Consider the following 12,888-nt stretch of genomic DNA (forward strand, 5'->3'; position numbering starts at 1 on the left):
ATTATCTCAAGAGCCTTTAGACTCACTGCCAGAGAAGATCTTGCCCATAACTCTTGGCATCTTATTCACTAAGTCTCTAAGTCTTCTTTTTTTTTTTTTTTTTTTTTTTTTTTTTAATTATAGCAGATCTCCTCTTAGTGTCAGATCAAAATACTGATAGATAGGAGAATAAACCAGCACAGAGCTCTGGATGAGGTGCCACAGGGCCCATGGGCTGATTCCCAGCCCTGGCTAAACTTCCCTTAAAGCTCCTTTACTGTTTCTTCCCATTCCCCATGGTAACAGAAGGAATGATGTGGGTGTTTCTTCCCTACAGTTTTAAGCCTGATTTTAAAAATGTCTTTGTAATTTGAAATAATTATTTACTTTCCTGCCTTTGTCCATAGTTAATCTGTTGTGGGATTTGTCCCTTTGATGTCCTGAGTTGACAATGAAATTTATCTTGGCAAAAGAAGAGGCTGGGGGCATATGTCAGAATGCACAAACACACAAAAAACCAATCTCTTCTTCTCAAATGGGCCAGGCTGGCAGTTTTTATGGTACATAAGCTGCAAAGGTGACAGCCTAATAAAAAGAACAGAAGCAGTCAGAGTTGACATTAATTTCTTAAAGAACTTTTTTACAATCTCTTTATTTATTTCTCTTGGCCACTCCACTTTATGTACAAACCACATTAATATGTGAAGTAACTGCTTAATGCATCACGCATCAAAATGCTTAGGGACTTTAATTTTACAGCAAAGTAGATTAAAGTATGAAGATTGCCTCCCTTTTTAAAGTTCATGCAGCAGTTTCAGATTGCTCTTCTTGAGAGGTTTAAGGTTCCCTGTTTTCATTGCCAATGATTTAATTTGATTTTCTTTAAGAAGTCTGTCCTGTTGTACTACTCTATGCACTTTTTAATGAGATTTGGAATATTAATAGAGTTTTGCAAGCAAGACCTGGCAAACAACAGTGTATGTAGTACATAATGATCTCTGAAGAGTACAAGGGATAATAAAGTGGGTATCCAAGGTTTACAGTATTTTCATTCTTTTTTCCAGAGTATAACCAACTGATATCAAATCTCACTCTTAACCCAACACAAATTATCAGTTATCAGATTTATTTTCAAACCTTTTTTTTGTGAAACACCTAGCCTTCTTTATTCTGATTCACTAGTTATTGATAAGTGTATTACCAGATTTCTTCAAATTGCTGTGAAAACCAGGCTGCTCACCCTTGTGCTTAAATGGTGTCCCACATGTTCTTGTGATGTGGCAGTTTCTTTTTTATTTATTAACCTTTGTTGTAAAGGCAATGAGAAAAAAGCCATGGTTCTTAAATATCTGGTGTTAATTTAGACCTTCAGGTGATTGCAATTGTGCATGTGGCAGTTATGTAATTCTTCTTATTAATGACAGCATGTCTTGTTTTTTCTTTCTTTTCCCTTTTCTTTGCAGTTTGTGGCCCATCCAAACTGTCAGCAACAGCTACTGACAATCTGGTATGAAAATCTCTCAGGATTACGGGAGCAGACCATAGCTATCAAGTGTCTGGTGGTGCTGGTTGTGGCATTGGGCCTTCCCTTTCTAGCTATTGGTTATTGGATTGCACCATGTAGCAGGGTACTGAATTTTATAAATTATGTGTCTTGTGCTCTTCTCAGAGCTGCTTTTCCTTTCCTGGCAGTCAACATGCAACTTCTGCTGCTTCCAAATTTTAAATAATTAATGATATTTTTAGCAATCTTTAACCTTGTGCCAAAAGATGCTAAGGGGTTTTTTGTTATTTGCACTGTAAAGAGGGACCACAATGATTAAGCATTGAATATAAATTAACATTAAACTGAAGGAAAGAAAAATAACCTTCTCTGAGAGCTTTTTTTTTCTTTTTTAAATTTCCATAGGTTATGCTCACCTCACAGTATCTGCTATGTAATTTATTATATTAGTAACATGGATTTTTTGAAAGTCACCACTCAGATTCTTTATTAAGTCTCCTCTGGTGGTATCCTAAGGTCTCATGCTGTTCCCATATAAACCATTAGCAGAACATCTGTTGACTTTACTGATGCAGAAGTTAATCTTAAGTAAAACATTTGTTATCCCATCCCTAGGAGGTCTGTTTGCCAGCTGAACCATAGAGCAGAAATTCAATTAAATTCATCATTCTGACCATGTAGTGGGGTGTATTTGTAAAAGAGCATAGCTGTGAACTCTTACCTTTTTAAAAATATGCGTAAGTGTAAGGGTGTTCCCACCTTTCCTGCTGATTTCACAAGGAAAGGAACAGCAGTTTCTTTGAAATCCTGATGGTCTATAGCACATAAATTGTTTGCAAATCAGATGTATTCATAGATCTTTGGTATATCAGATGAAGGAAGATTTCTCTGTTGTATTAACATTTTTTAAAATTTTAAGTACATGTACTCCTGTGCTGAATGTGATCTTTCAATTTTATTTCCTTTGCAAGTGTAAAGCAAAGAAATATGAGTTTCTTTTATATTTAATTCTTTTAGTTCATCTCAAAGTGGATAAGGTTTTTCTCATCTACATATTTGAAGGGAACCTGATCTTTTCTCTGGATTAAATATTTATTTACTTTGAAGATAAACCTTTATGAAAATAGTGTAATTGCTACTCTCATTATCATCTGAAATGTCACTTTCCATTAATATATTTAGTAAATATATTCCTCACAGCTCCATATAATAGGAACATCTTAATATATTTTTAGCTGGTGTCTAATATGGAAAAGTGACATTTGTCCTTGAGCTCTAATTCCCAGTAGCAGAAACATCTGATGTTTTTCCCCAGTGCTCATGTCAAATAAAAGTGCTATACATTCAGGTCAGTGGTTGGATATTGCAATTACAAAATGCTTTCTAAAGGTCAGGAGTAGGAAGGGAACCTGAGATTGTTTGCCCAGGTTGTAAGCGCAGTTTAATGTGTGCTGGTTTGCTTAGTTCATAGTAGCTGACCCAAGTTTCAAGGAAAACAATTCCTTGAAATAAGGAAGCTCATGTAATCTTCTGGAAGCAGCTGGTCCCCTCTTCTGGTGCAGACAGACTGCCCCTACTGCTGCTGTTTTGTTCTTTTACTAGGTGCAGATGTGAATTAAACCTGCTGAATTTATTTTAAAAAAACACTTATATTTCTGACCTTATTTTTCTTAGTCCGTTTTGTGGAACAGTCATTGGTTGTGATAGACACAGGTACTTACTTGACACTTAGAGCTCTGAACATGTGTTCTGTGGGTGGAATATAGAAAACAGAGATAAGAAAACAACTAATTCTTCCTATAGCTGTAGTTATAGAAAAGTTAATAGTACACTCTTGTTGTTAGGGAAAATGTTTTGCTGGAGTTGGAGATTTGAATAATTTTTTTTTCCCTGGGTTTGCTTTACAAACTCTTCCTGGTCATGGCCATTGTACATTTGCAATTCCTTGGAGTGTTTCCCCTCAAACATTGCCATCTAGAGTTTGTGGAATTACATGACCTCTCACTAACAGAACAACATACTCTGTGAGGCTCCCTGTGGGAGCCTTTTGTCTGAAATGGCAAAGCATCACAGCTGAGTGCTCTTGAAAGAATATCCTTTAAGAATGAGGTTTCTGGCTGTCCTAAGCTCTGAGGGCCCATTTATGCTTCTGGAATGCCTGGTGTTTCTTTGAGAAAACTGAGTGACTGCTTTCATTCTGCCTTTGCAGCTTGGAAGAATTCTTCGAAGCCCTTTTATGAAATTTGTGGCACATGCAGCATCCTTCATTATTTTCCTAGGCCTGCTGGTGTTCAATGCTTCAGACAGATTTGAGGGCATAACGACGCTGCCGAATGTCACTGTTACTGATTACCCCAAGCAGATCTTTAGGGTGAAGACCACCCAGTTCACCTGGACAGAAATGCTGATCATGGTGTGGGTTCTTGGTAGGTATATTGCCCCTTCATCTTCCTGTTTTCCTGCAGATAGACATTCTGAAAGGGAGGAGAGAAGCCCAGGTCCCAAAGCATTGATGCAGCTGCTGTGTGCAGCAGATAATAAACCCTTAGGGCAGGTAACAGGGCATTAGAACAAATTTTGAATAACTTGTATCTCCTGGTTTAAGCACTGCTTCATCCTAAACTGTGTCAGTTTAGGGAGGTGAGTATCACTTGCATGCTGCCTTTTGGGAGTTCCAAGTTAATTCTCTTTATTTGACAGAAGGCAAGGACTGGGATTTTCCAATCCAATGTGTGGCTGCTCTGAGTGTGATTGGGATGGCAGCAGCAGCCCCTTTGAATTACACAGCCAGGGAAACAAGAAGTTTGTGGGGTTGTGATTTTGTTATTTGTTGGGTTTTTATTTTCCCTAAGAGGCCTCTTTGAATCAAGCAAAAAGTCTTGATTCACAACAACCACATCTCATGGTTATGGTGAGGCTGTGATCTGGATTAAATCCACATAAATTAATTTCTGAGAAGAAGTTTAAGTAAGAAAAGTGAATTACACCTAGCCAAATTCCACTTTCTATGCTGAAAAGAATCTTACTCTGTAAAGTGAAAAAACAGTAGTATAATTGCACCCTTTATATTTCATCATCTGTGGTTTTGGGTAGTTGTGTTCTTGTGGAAAAATTAAACCCCCTGATTTAGAAGTGGCTTAGGAATGTAAATGGCAAGAAAGTAAGATGACGTTTTTTCCCCACACTTTATTTTTTCTCCTTTGGAATTACAAAGGTTTTGTTGTTTGGCCACAATACTTTCACTGCAAAGTCAAGGCTCTACTCTGCTCTCTGTGGGGTGATGTCTGAACTGTATTTCCATTAATTAATTTCAATTAATACCTTGCTATTTGATCAACCCTGTTGAAACCACGAGAGAATAATCTTAGTGATGATGCTGTGGTACTGCAAATAAGTGAATCTCTGCTCCACTGGTATCATCCACTTCCATGAAATGGGAGAATGCAGGAAATTTAAATGACAACAGTTTGGCAAACATTGCTGTGCTTTTTCATTTCTTGTTGCAGGTATGATGTGGTCAGAATGCAAAGAGCTGTGGCTGGAAGGACCCAGGGAATACATCTTGCAGTTATGGAATGTTCTGGATTTTGGGATGCTGTCCATTTTTATTGCTGCTTTCACAGCCAGGCTCCTGGCGTTCCTTCAGGCCACAAAAGCACAACAGTATGTGGACAACTACATTGAGGAGAATGACCTCTCCGAGGTCACGCTTCCTCCAGAAATTGAATATTTTACTTATGGTGAGCTTAGTTTTTCTGCCAAACAGATCTGAACATAGGAAAGATTGAAGGATGCATTTAGAAGCCTCTCTTTACCCTAGAGCTAACTTTGACCCCCTTGATTTTCAACTTTTGGAAGTTACATTTTATTCCTGGCTAATTGCACAACAGATAAAATGTTGCTGTGATTCCTTTCTCTTTTTTTTGGTTCAGTTTTTTGAGCGTTATTCATGTTCATAAACATCTATCAGCATTTCCTCCTGAAGGAAGGATGCTGGCCCTGTGAAGGTCTGTTTAAATAGAATAAAACTACTAAATACTTATTGCAGTGCAGAAATTGTCAATAAAGGTGTGATTAATCTGTCTTTACAACATATGAAAATGCTGCTGACAGTGTATTTTAGGATGGACTTCAATATATTGTAACAGCAGACTTGGTTTTGTTACCTTAATTGCACTATAACCAATCTGAACTTGTGCATATGTAAATACACATTTAGAAACACAGGGTATTTTGATATGAAACACATTTTAATTCAGTGTTGCTCTGCTAAGATGGTACATGAATTCACATAATAATTTACAAATTTCTGCATAACTCAATTGTTTCTGTGCACATTGTGTGTAAAACCCAAAGTCCTATTTCTTTTGAGGTAATTGTCAAAAATCTTTATGGTCACTATGGGAACTAGGTTATATCCTGCAAAAAGCAAAAGCTTAGTGTGACTAATAAATGAAATTGTTCATCAGGCAGCCCTTAACTTCCCATCAATAAAACACCAAATAGGAATAAATTTCCCAGCTTTAGCGTAGTGCTTGTTAAGATAGCTAATACAGACAAGTGAAAAACTGCAGTAAGGGATTAGTTACTGTCTAGTTCAGGTAGAAATGCAAAGTGAAAAAGAAAATGTCATGTTTCTTCAAGTCACTTCTAACAGAAGTAATGTAACTCAAATTCTTAATTTGTGATTTAAATGAAAAAGGAATAGAGCAGCAACTATTAGACTCCTCAAATATTTGTCTCACTTAAATTCAGACATGTCAATGGAAAAATCCTATCAAGGTTTATTCCTCAGGATTGTGATAAATGAGTAACCCCTGTATTTCATATCTTCCAGCTAGAGATAAATGGCTCCCATCTGATCCTCAGATAATATCTGAAGGCCTTTATGCAATTGCTGTTGTTCTCAGCTTTTCTCGGATTGCCTATATCCTGCCTGCAAATGAAAGTTTTGGGCCCTTGCAGATCTCCCTTGGAAGGACTGTTAAGGACATCTTCAAGTTTATGGTCCTTTTTATTATGGTATTTCTTGCATTTATGATTGGAATGTTTATACTGTACTCCTACTACCTTGGAGCTAAACTAAACCCGGCCTTTACAACGTAAGTATGAGGTTTCATTGTAGGTAAAAAGCCAATCAAAACTTCCAGGTTTTTCACTAAGATAACAAAGTCTGTGAGACATTGTGTGCTCTCTCTTAGCATTAAAATAAAACTGAAGACCTCAGAAAGCAGAACACAAAAGACCAATTGTTCCCTGTTTGTATAATGGAAGCTTTCATTTCAGCCTGAAATAACTTCACCTGTATATATTTCAATCACATAGACTTGTGGGCAACCAATTGGAAGAAAATATTACTTGATATAAAATACCTTTCTAGTTCCTGTTGTTCTGCATGTATTGTTACAGCTCTATTAGCTGTAATGGATAGTGGAACACAGAGGACAAATGGAAAGTGCTGTGAAAAATGCTTCCTTGCATGTTTGTTGTTTTGATCAGTGTTCTGATTCACAGACAAATTAATTGAGGTTGTTTATCAGTCACTGTAAACACAACTTTTATATTTCTTTGTGTAGTTACTAATAATGCCTTCCTCTTTTTTTCCCTACAGAGTGGAAGAAAGTTTCAAGACCTTATTTTGGTCGATATTTGGCTTGTCTGAAGTAACCTCTGTTGTCCTCAAATACGATCACAAGTTCATTGAGAACATTGGTTATGTTCTTTATGGCATATACAACGTCACAATGGTGGTGGTTCTGCTCAACATGCTGATTGCTATGATCAACAGTTCATATCAAGAAATTGAGGTGGGCTCTGTTCTCAAGTTTTTCTCTTCTGTTATGCTGTAAAAAGGGCAGAGTTAATAGGAATGATTTCAGTGGTATGCAAAAAGTACAAAGAAGAGATTACCACAGGAAAGGATATCACAAAATATATAAAAGAAGGCTAACTTTATCTAAAAACTCAGCCAAGCTGCAGAACCTCAAAGGATCTAAACGAGTTTATCTCATGCCATGTACACACTATATTTGGCATCCAACTCCAGTTAAAAAAACAAATCAGAAAATGTATAGCGTTGAAGATACTTGGGTTTCAAAACTAAATCTCAGGTTGCTGAAATGAAAGTAAAAGTGTATTTATAGTGCCAGCTTTCCAGAACATGAGTTCAAAGAGCAGTACATTCACACAGATGCAGGCACACACCACACAAACAGGAAGAACAATTATCTAAGACATAGTGTACAAATGGATATGTCATTCCCAGTCTTTTCAATGATTTCTGGGACATGTTAGGGAATTCAGCAGGAGAAAGCTAGTTATAATCCAGCTTTGGAATACTTCAGTAAGAATGTATTAGGACAAAATAGGTTTGTCAGTATTTAACACAATTTCTTCAGGACCACAAAGTTTGCATTTTCTATACTCCATTATAAATCAGAGTTGCTTGTCCTGGTTATGTAAAAAGCTGCGAGTACAACCATTTTAAGCCATTTTTTGCCTTGAGTCTAATACTTCAACACTTGTGCAAGTACCAAGCCCATGTGACCACTTTAATAAGAAAAGCAAGACTTGAAAAACCCCTGAAAGCTCCACTTTAAATAGCAGGGAGTTTATATGTTGGCTTTCACTTGATGCAAAAATTATGCTTGTTTAAATGCTTCACATGCTTGAACTAAGTATTCTCAATGAAATGTTGCCATAAAGAGACAACTGAAATTTGGTTAAAATAGACTAAGTAAAGTGGTTGCATTTTTGCAGAACTGCTGGAAGTCTTACTAGCAAGAAAATAATATTTTATCTAAAACCAGAAAGATATTTCAAAGCAGTTTCATTTGAAAGAAGCTTTGCATTTCATAAAAACCAAGAGCATCGTCTGTTTTATTTTGTAACACAGGATGACAGTGATGTGGAGTGGAAGTTTGCTCGTTCTAAACTTTGGCTGTCATATTTTGATGATGGAAAAACGTTACCTCCACCCTTCAGTCTTGTACCAAGCCCCAAATCTTTTTTCTATTTCATCATGAGGATCATTAACTTTTCTAAGTGCAGGAGGAGACGGCTACAGAAGGACATTGAAATGGGAATGGGCAACTCCAAATCAAGGGTAGGTTCTGAGATCTTTTCATTGCAGTGAAGAATTGTGTGTCTATTCCAGCAGTCTTCTTTTCTTTTTAATTTTAACCTATAATCCATGATTCTGATAATAATAGAGTAATTAATAATTTATAGCAATAAATCTCTACTTCAGACTGCCAAAATATACTGCATAAAACAAGAAATAGACTTAAATTTTATTAGAGCAACCAAATCTGGGGAAATAGAATTAAAACAAAAATTGATGAGTGTTCAAAGATGCAAATAATTCCTACAAGGAGTTACTTGAATATTGATTAAAGATACTTTAAGTCTATTTTCTGAGAACAGGATGGCTAAAATGATCAGCATTATAAAAAAAAACCAAACAAAACCAAAACCAACATATAATTCAAGGCAATCTCATTTTTTTAAAAAATAATACTCTGATATAGTAAAAGGTGGGGAAATCCCCAACATTACTAAAGGAAAATAATAATGGAGCTGAATCCTAACTGTGAATTCCATTATTTATTTTAATTTTATCTTATTTCTTCCTAGTTAAACCTTTTCACTCAGTCAAACTCCAGAGTTTTTGAATCCCACAGTTTTAACAGCATTCTCAATCAGCCAACACGCTATCAGGTAAGTACATACAGTGATCACTGCCCTGAGTAATAGAACAGTGAGAAGGTTCTAGCAGAATTTTGTGTTTCAAGTACAATTTGCCTTCACCAGATAAATAAAACCTCCTGTAGAAATCAAACTCTTGGATGCTCTTTGAAAAAAAAGACAGTTATTGTCCAAGCCCTTCAAACAGTTATTTGAAGCATTTCAAAACTAGCTCATGCAGTACTTAAAATTGGTCTTTGATGTCCCAGTTGGGAAAGTGTGAGGAGCAAACATCTGAAACTGGTGAAGGAATATCTGATATGGGTTTCTGGGTAAGGGATGTGAAAGCTGACTAGGTTGGCTGTTCCATTCCTTTCTTAGCATGCCCCCAGAAAAGCCCCTTTGAGGCAAGCACTTCATCTGGGGCTGTTCATTCTTTCTCTTAGGTAGATGTGACAGAGAGAGCTAAAAAAGAAAAATGAACAATGTTTAATTATATAATCTCACCTGATTATATAACTATTTTAATCTGTCAGCAAATAATGAAGAGACTGATAAAACGTTATGTTCTGAAAGCACAAGTGGACAAAGAAAATGATGAAGTCAATGAAGGTAAGAAAGACACTGCAATATTCAGAGGCAATTTTTTTCATGTTGTATTAGGAACCAGTATTACAGGGATGCATGGGAGTTTTGAGTGAAAAGAAGGATTGTTTCCATTTCACATGCACTGAGGCTCAGATAGTAATGGAAGTATGCCAGTGTCATCAAAAAAATGGAAAAGTAGGACTAAAGAAGTAGGACTGAGAAATATTATAGGCCCCATTTTACAGATAGAAAATGAGAGTACAGACATAATGCACAGAGGAAATCTGTGAAGGAGCTATTAACTGTATTCGCACTTCCAGACTCCTAATCAAAGCTGCAGGATCTTCCTCTCTGTTTCATTCAACTGAACACACAATTATACACAATCTACCACTTTACACCATGAACTATTTGTCCTGCCTTCCTTCATAAAGCTTCGAGGAATAATCACCTGTGAAGCTGCCCATCATTAAACAGAGCCCCACAGTCAGCTGCATGGTGATAAAAAATGACAAATATTACCTCTATTTTAGTGGGAGACCTTTTGAGAAACAGGGGATCTGAGCTCCCTGGCAGATGTGAGAGGTGCTTGCTCGAGGTGCACGCCCTCACTCACCACTGGGATGAGATTATGGCAAAGGTTGTCCTCCCTCCAACCTTCCAGGAATGACATGCAGGTCTGCAGTCCTGCAAGGAAACTCCTATGCTCTGTGCAGATCCCCAAACAAAAACTCTAGCTAGAATGTTATCAAGCAATAGAGTGATGCAGTGATGGACACCTTAGGGTCAGAAGATGTTTTACTGGCATGGCAGCATCAGGCAGCTGTGGGCATGTGTGATGAGGGGCTTGAAAGGGCTGCTCAGCTCTCAACTAAGGCAGCAAAGCTTCTGTTTTGCTCCTTAGTTGCTCTCTGCTTACCTGTAACTCTCTGCAGCGAGAAGCAGGGAACAAAAAAGATTAAATTAAATCCCCCTCAGTGCCTTCAAAAGGCAGCATTGTGCACTGACTGTTATCCTGACACTTCCCCATCCTGTGTGGCTGTACAGAGTTGTGATTGTCAGTGACAAAAGCAGAAAGGCTCCTAAAAGTGAACCCTCTCAGTGTGCTGTTCTCCTGAATTCCCACTGCTTTCCTCCTGTTCCTGCTCTGTGATGTAGGAAATCATACCTAGTGACTGATGTAAAGACTGTTCTGTCACCAGCAGTGCCAGCCCTTTCCAGGTCCCTGATGCCACTTTGGTGTTGGCAGAGATGTGTTTAAATTAGAAAGACAGTGCAGAAGAATCATGGTTTACTGACACCAGGGTTCTGGCTTTGGCACCAGGTTTTATAGAGGAAAGTCCACTTTGAGCAGGGCAAGTAACCGTTGAGTTTCACTCTTCAGCTGCACAGCCAAGTGCTCTGTGTCCTGAGTACCTCATTGGTACCCAAAGCACAGACCCAGCCTCTGAAGACACAATTCTTGAAGTCTGCTATACCCTAAACAGAAAACATTGGCATTTCTATGTACTACAACTACTTTAACAAAAGTCTAGAGATTGTCCCTGTTCTGCATCACTAGAGAATTTAGGTGTCTCTTCATACTCTTTTATTGTATACATAACAAATCATTTCCCGAGGCAGATGCTGTGTAAGAATTCACATCCCTCACACTTGCTGGAAGAACAATATCTGAACATTTTAAAAAGCTTTTGCTCTTGAACTGAATATCCTACAAGGGAAAACATGCTGCTGCTTATTACGAGTCTGGCTTTGACTGCTGTCTTTGTTTAAATGTGTTTTTTGTATTTGTGTCAAATTATAACATCATATTAAATTGGTTGACTTTTTCTAATCCCAAGGATGTTGGTAAGGAAGAGGAGAGAGACTCAGAAGCTGTGAGTTTTACTGCCAGCTCTGTCACACCTTTCCTTTGTGATTTTGGCACATCCCTTCAGAAAAAAAACTCTTTTCCTTTTCTCTCTAAAAAGGGGACACTAATATTTACCAGCTGTTCAGCAGTGTTGGTGTGATTAATTCATTAACCTTTGTACAGCCCTTTGGGAATCTTTGGTGGTATGTATACACATGGAGCACAATGCAAGGCCCCAATGGACTGTTAAAATTCCTTCGGTGCTATTTAGGGCTGGAGACATATCTCACTGAGAATGAAGATGAGGTAAATCCTCATCCTGTACCTGCTCTCATGAACATTTTGGGATGATGATCTGAAATAGGCATTGATGTGACTTAACAGAGGAGTATTCACTGAATATTAAACTTTGCTAACGAGTGTTTCTTTCCATTATTGATGCAGGTGAATTAAAGGAAATCAAACAGGACATCTCCAGTCTTCGCTATGAACTGTTGGAGGATAAGTCCCAAGCAACAGAAGAGTTGGCAATTTTAATACATAAACTCAGTGAGAAACTAAATCCTAATATGCTGAGATGTGAATGATTCAACGAAGGAACCGTGGCTTTGACTACAGCACAATTATTTATTGGCAATAATATTTCAGTATCTCATACTTGAAAAAAATGTATTGTAGATTTTTAGCACTAAATAACTTTATGTACAGCTTCTCTGGAATTTAGTCTTAGGATCTTTTATTAACTCACCACAAAAAGATTGCTCTCTTCATTTTAATTGCCTAAAGCAAGAACTATCATAACTTTTTTCTTTGCATTTATGCATTAAAAAGGTATAATGGTATCGATTGCTGATATTTTAACAGATTTATGATTACATATGGAGAATTCTTTGCACTAAATTTGCAAGACAAAAAATTAACAGATACAGCATAATACTCTCTTCCTTGCAGTGTCCAGGTACAAAATAGGATTTTTCATACTACAATAAACCAACTAGAGATGAGTGGAGGATTACTTGAAATCTTTGTTCTTTATTAGTGGTGCTAGTAATGCGTGTAAGCCCAAAACTCATGGTTATGACCACAAGGAGTTGCTGAGAACCAGGTAAGTGGGAATGTAATGGCAACAGAGCTATTTAACATGCCTCTGTATACGCGCACCCGCACCGATCCTTTCTTATTTCAGTGTATTTACACTGCGAAGAGTAAGGATTTTTTTTTTTAAACTCAGACCCTGTGCAGGGCAGGTATTTTTGGCTTCGTTGTTGAATAAACCACT

General features: G+C 37.4%; 1 protein-coding gene across 1 annotated transcript in view; it reads left to right on the forward strand.

Annotated features, from left to right (window-relative positions):
- Positions 1-12,613, forward strand: part of TRPC3 (transient receptor potential cation channel subfamily C member 3) — a 32,939-nt gene extending 20,326 nt beyond the window's left edge. The window contains 9 exon segments of the mRNA XM_053975760.1: positions 1,443-1,607; positions 3,693-3,909; positions 4,990-5,223; positions 6,321-6,585; positions 7,095-7,290; positions 8,379-8,588; positions 9,119-9,202; positions 9,706-9,781; positions 12,054-12,613. Of these exon segments, the coding sequence (XP_053831735.1) occupies positions 1,443-1,607; positions 3,693-3,909; positions 4,990-5,223; positions 6,321-6,585; positions 7,095-7,290; positions 8,379-8,588; positions 9,119-9,202; positions 9,706-9,781; positions 12,054-12,196 (1,590 nt within the window). The 3' untranslated portion in view covers positions 12,197-12,613.
- Positions 12,614-12,888: the final 275 nt, after the last annotated feature.

Source organism: Vidua macroura, chromosome 4, assembly GCF_024509145.1.
Source record: "Vidua macroura isolate BioBank_ID:100142 chromosome 4, ASM2450914v1, whole genome shotgun sequence".
NCBI classification, from domain to species: Eukaryota; Metazoa; Chordata; class Aves; order Passeriformes; family Viduidae; genus Vidua; species Vidua macroura.